This window comes from Octopus bimaculoides, chromosome 11, assembly GCF_001194135.2.
Source record: "Octopus bimaculoides isolate UCB-OBI-ISO-001 chromosome 11, ASM119413v2, whole genome shotgun sequence".
Classification (NCBI taxonomy): domain Eukaryota; kingdom Metazoa; phylum Mollusca; class Cephalopoda; order Octopoda; family Octopodidae; genus Octopus; species Octopus bimaculoides.
The window spans coordinates 60,502,620-60,504,470 of record NC_068991.1 but is presented as its reverse complement, the minus strand read 5'-3'; the positions used below and the strand labels follow the sequence as shown (position 1 = coordinate 60,504,470).

The 1,851-nt window shown below is 38.2% G+C and overlaps 1 protein-coding gene across 1 annotated transcript in view; it reads left to right on the top strand.

Annotated features, from left to right (window-relative positions):
* The window catches only part of LOC106883360 (transforming growth factor-beta receptor-associated protein 1), an 80,572-nt gene that overhangs the window by 16,630 nt on the left and 62,091 nt on the right, over positions 1-1,851 (top strand). Inside the window, exon 5 of the mRNA XM_052971885.1 lies at positions 1,716-1,802. Coding sequence (XP_052827845.1) covers positions 1,716-1,802 — 87 coding nt within the window. The remainder of the gene's footprint in view (positions 1-1,715; positions 1,803-1,851) is intronic.

The following is a 1,851-nucleotide window of genomic DNA, read 5'->3' as shown; positions in this document are numbered from 1 at the left end:
GACTTCGTTGTAGTATGTCAGCGGAGAAGAGATTGAGATAATTTAGAATGAATTTCTTATTTATATATACCCAGAATCTGAAAAACTTACATACGCACACACATATAGGGTCTTGCAGATAAATTGAGACAATTTTTATGATGCATAAAACTGGTTATAAATACTAAAATAATGGTAGTAAACAGATATAATTTTAATGTAACATTTTTTACAACAAAATCATTTATCCTGCAATATGGCCAGCCTTTTGGGCAATTACTCCCTCCACATGAGAATCAAATGTTTTTGCAGTTGCTATAACCTCTGCCTTTTTGATTTTGTATGTCACATGCACGATTCAGGTCTTCAAACTATTGACACTCAAGTGTGGTAAAGCATTGGTCCTTGCTTGAAGTATGCCCCGTGAAAAGTAATTGAGAAGGTTAAGATGTGGACTATTACTGGGCCAGATGTTGACCCTCACAAAAAATGGCACCATCTCACCAAGGAAGGCCTGTGTTGTTTTTGACCCATGGCATGGAGCAGAATCCTGGATAAACACCATATTGTCAAACCCAAACTTCTGCTCCATCTAAAGTAATAGAGTTCTTCAGGATGTCCAGATATTCCTTTGTGCTGGTCTTCGGAGTGGTTGGTGTTAGGAAGGGGATCCAGCTGTAGAAAACCATGCTAAATCAGACTGGCGTCTGGTGCAGCCTTCCAGCATACCAGCCTACTCAAACTGTCCAACCCATGCCAGCTTGGACAACACACGTTAAATGATGATGATGATATATCTGTGCATAACTATGTGGGTGTGTCTTTGTGTCTGTGTTTGTCCCTGTCACTACCACTTTACAACCAGTGTTGGTTTGTTTAAGTCCCCATAACTTTGCAATTCAGCTAAAGAGACTAATAAAATATGTACCTGGCTTAAAGTAAAGAGTTCTGGGGTCGTTTCATATGACTGCAAATTCTTCAAGGCAGTACCCCAGCATGGCCACAGTCTAATGACTGAAACAAGTGAAAGATGAAAGATGTGTGTTTGTGCATGCATGCATGCATGGGTGGGTGGGTGAAAAGAGGTGATTGGTGGAGTAAGTAGAAAGATGTTTGGTTACAGAACTATGCTAGGCAGGGTCACCTGGATTAAGATGTATTTTGTAAGATAGGAAACACCCAGTGACTTCAGGATGCAACACTGAAAATGTGTCCATGTCCAAACATTACATATGTAAGTATTCTCTGAAATGTGTTTTCTGTGTGTGTGTATGTATTTGTTGCAGTTTTTTGTCATGCATATCAAACTGACCAAAGCCTTGTGATTGGATTTGGTAGACAGGAACTGTATAGAAACCTGTTGTATATGTAAGTGTGTAAGTATTTGTGTGTGTTGTTGTGGAGACATGATGGTTGTAAATGAGCATTATTGTCTTATGAGAGAGGTTGACTGTTTTTAATCTTTTGTGGAAAACATGTCTGGCCATGGGAAATTAATACCTTGCTTTGTACTAGGAATGGGCTGGAAACAAGAAGGGCATCTGACTGCAGAAAATCTGCCACAGCAAATTAATTTGACCCATGCTGGCTTGGAAAAGTGGGCATTAAAACGATGATGTACAAGTTTTTCATAAATAATGATGTATTAGGATATCTTCTCAGACTGTCTTCATTTATCTTCATAGGTTTGATAGCTGTACAAATTCTAAACAATTCTGATTTCATTTCTTTTTTAGCCAATCACCAGTGGAGCCAAGGTGAAGGGTGTCACATCATTTTGTTTGAATGAAAATCCAACATGTAGCAATCCATTTAGTGTTGAGGTAAGTGCTTCAGTCTCAAATCTTTATATATATATATATATATATATAT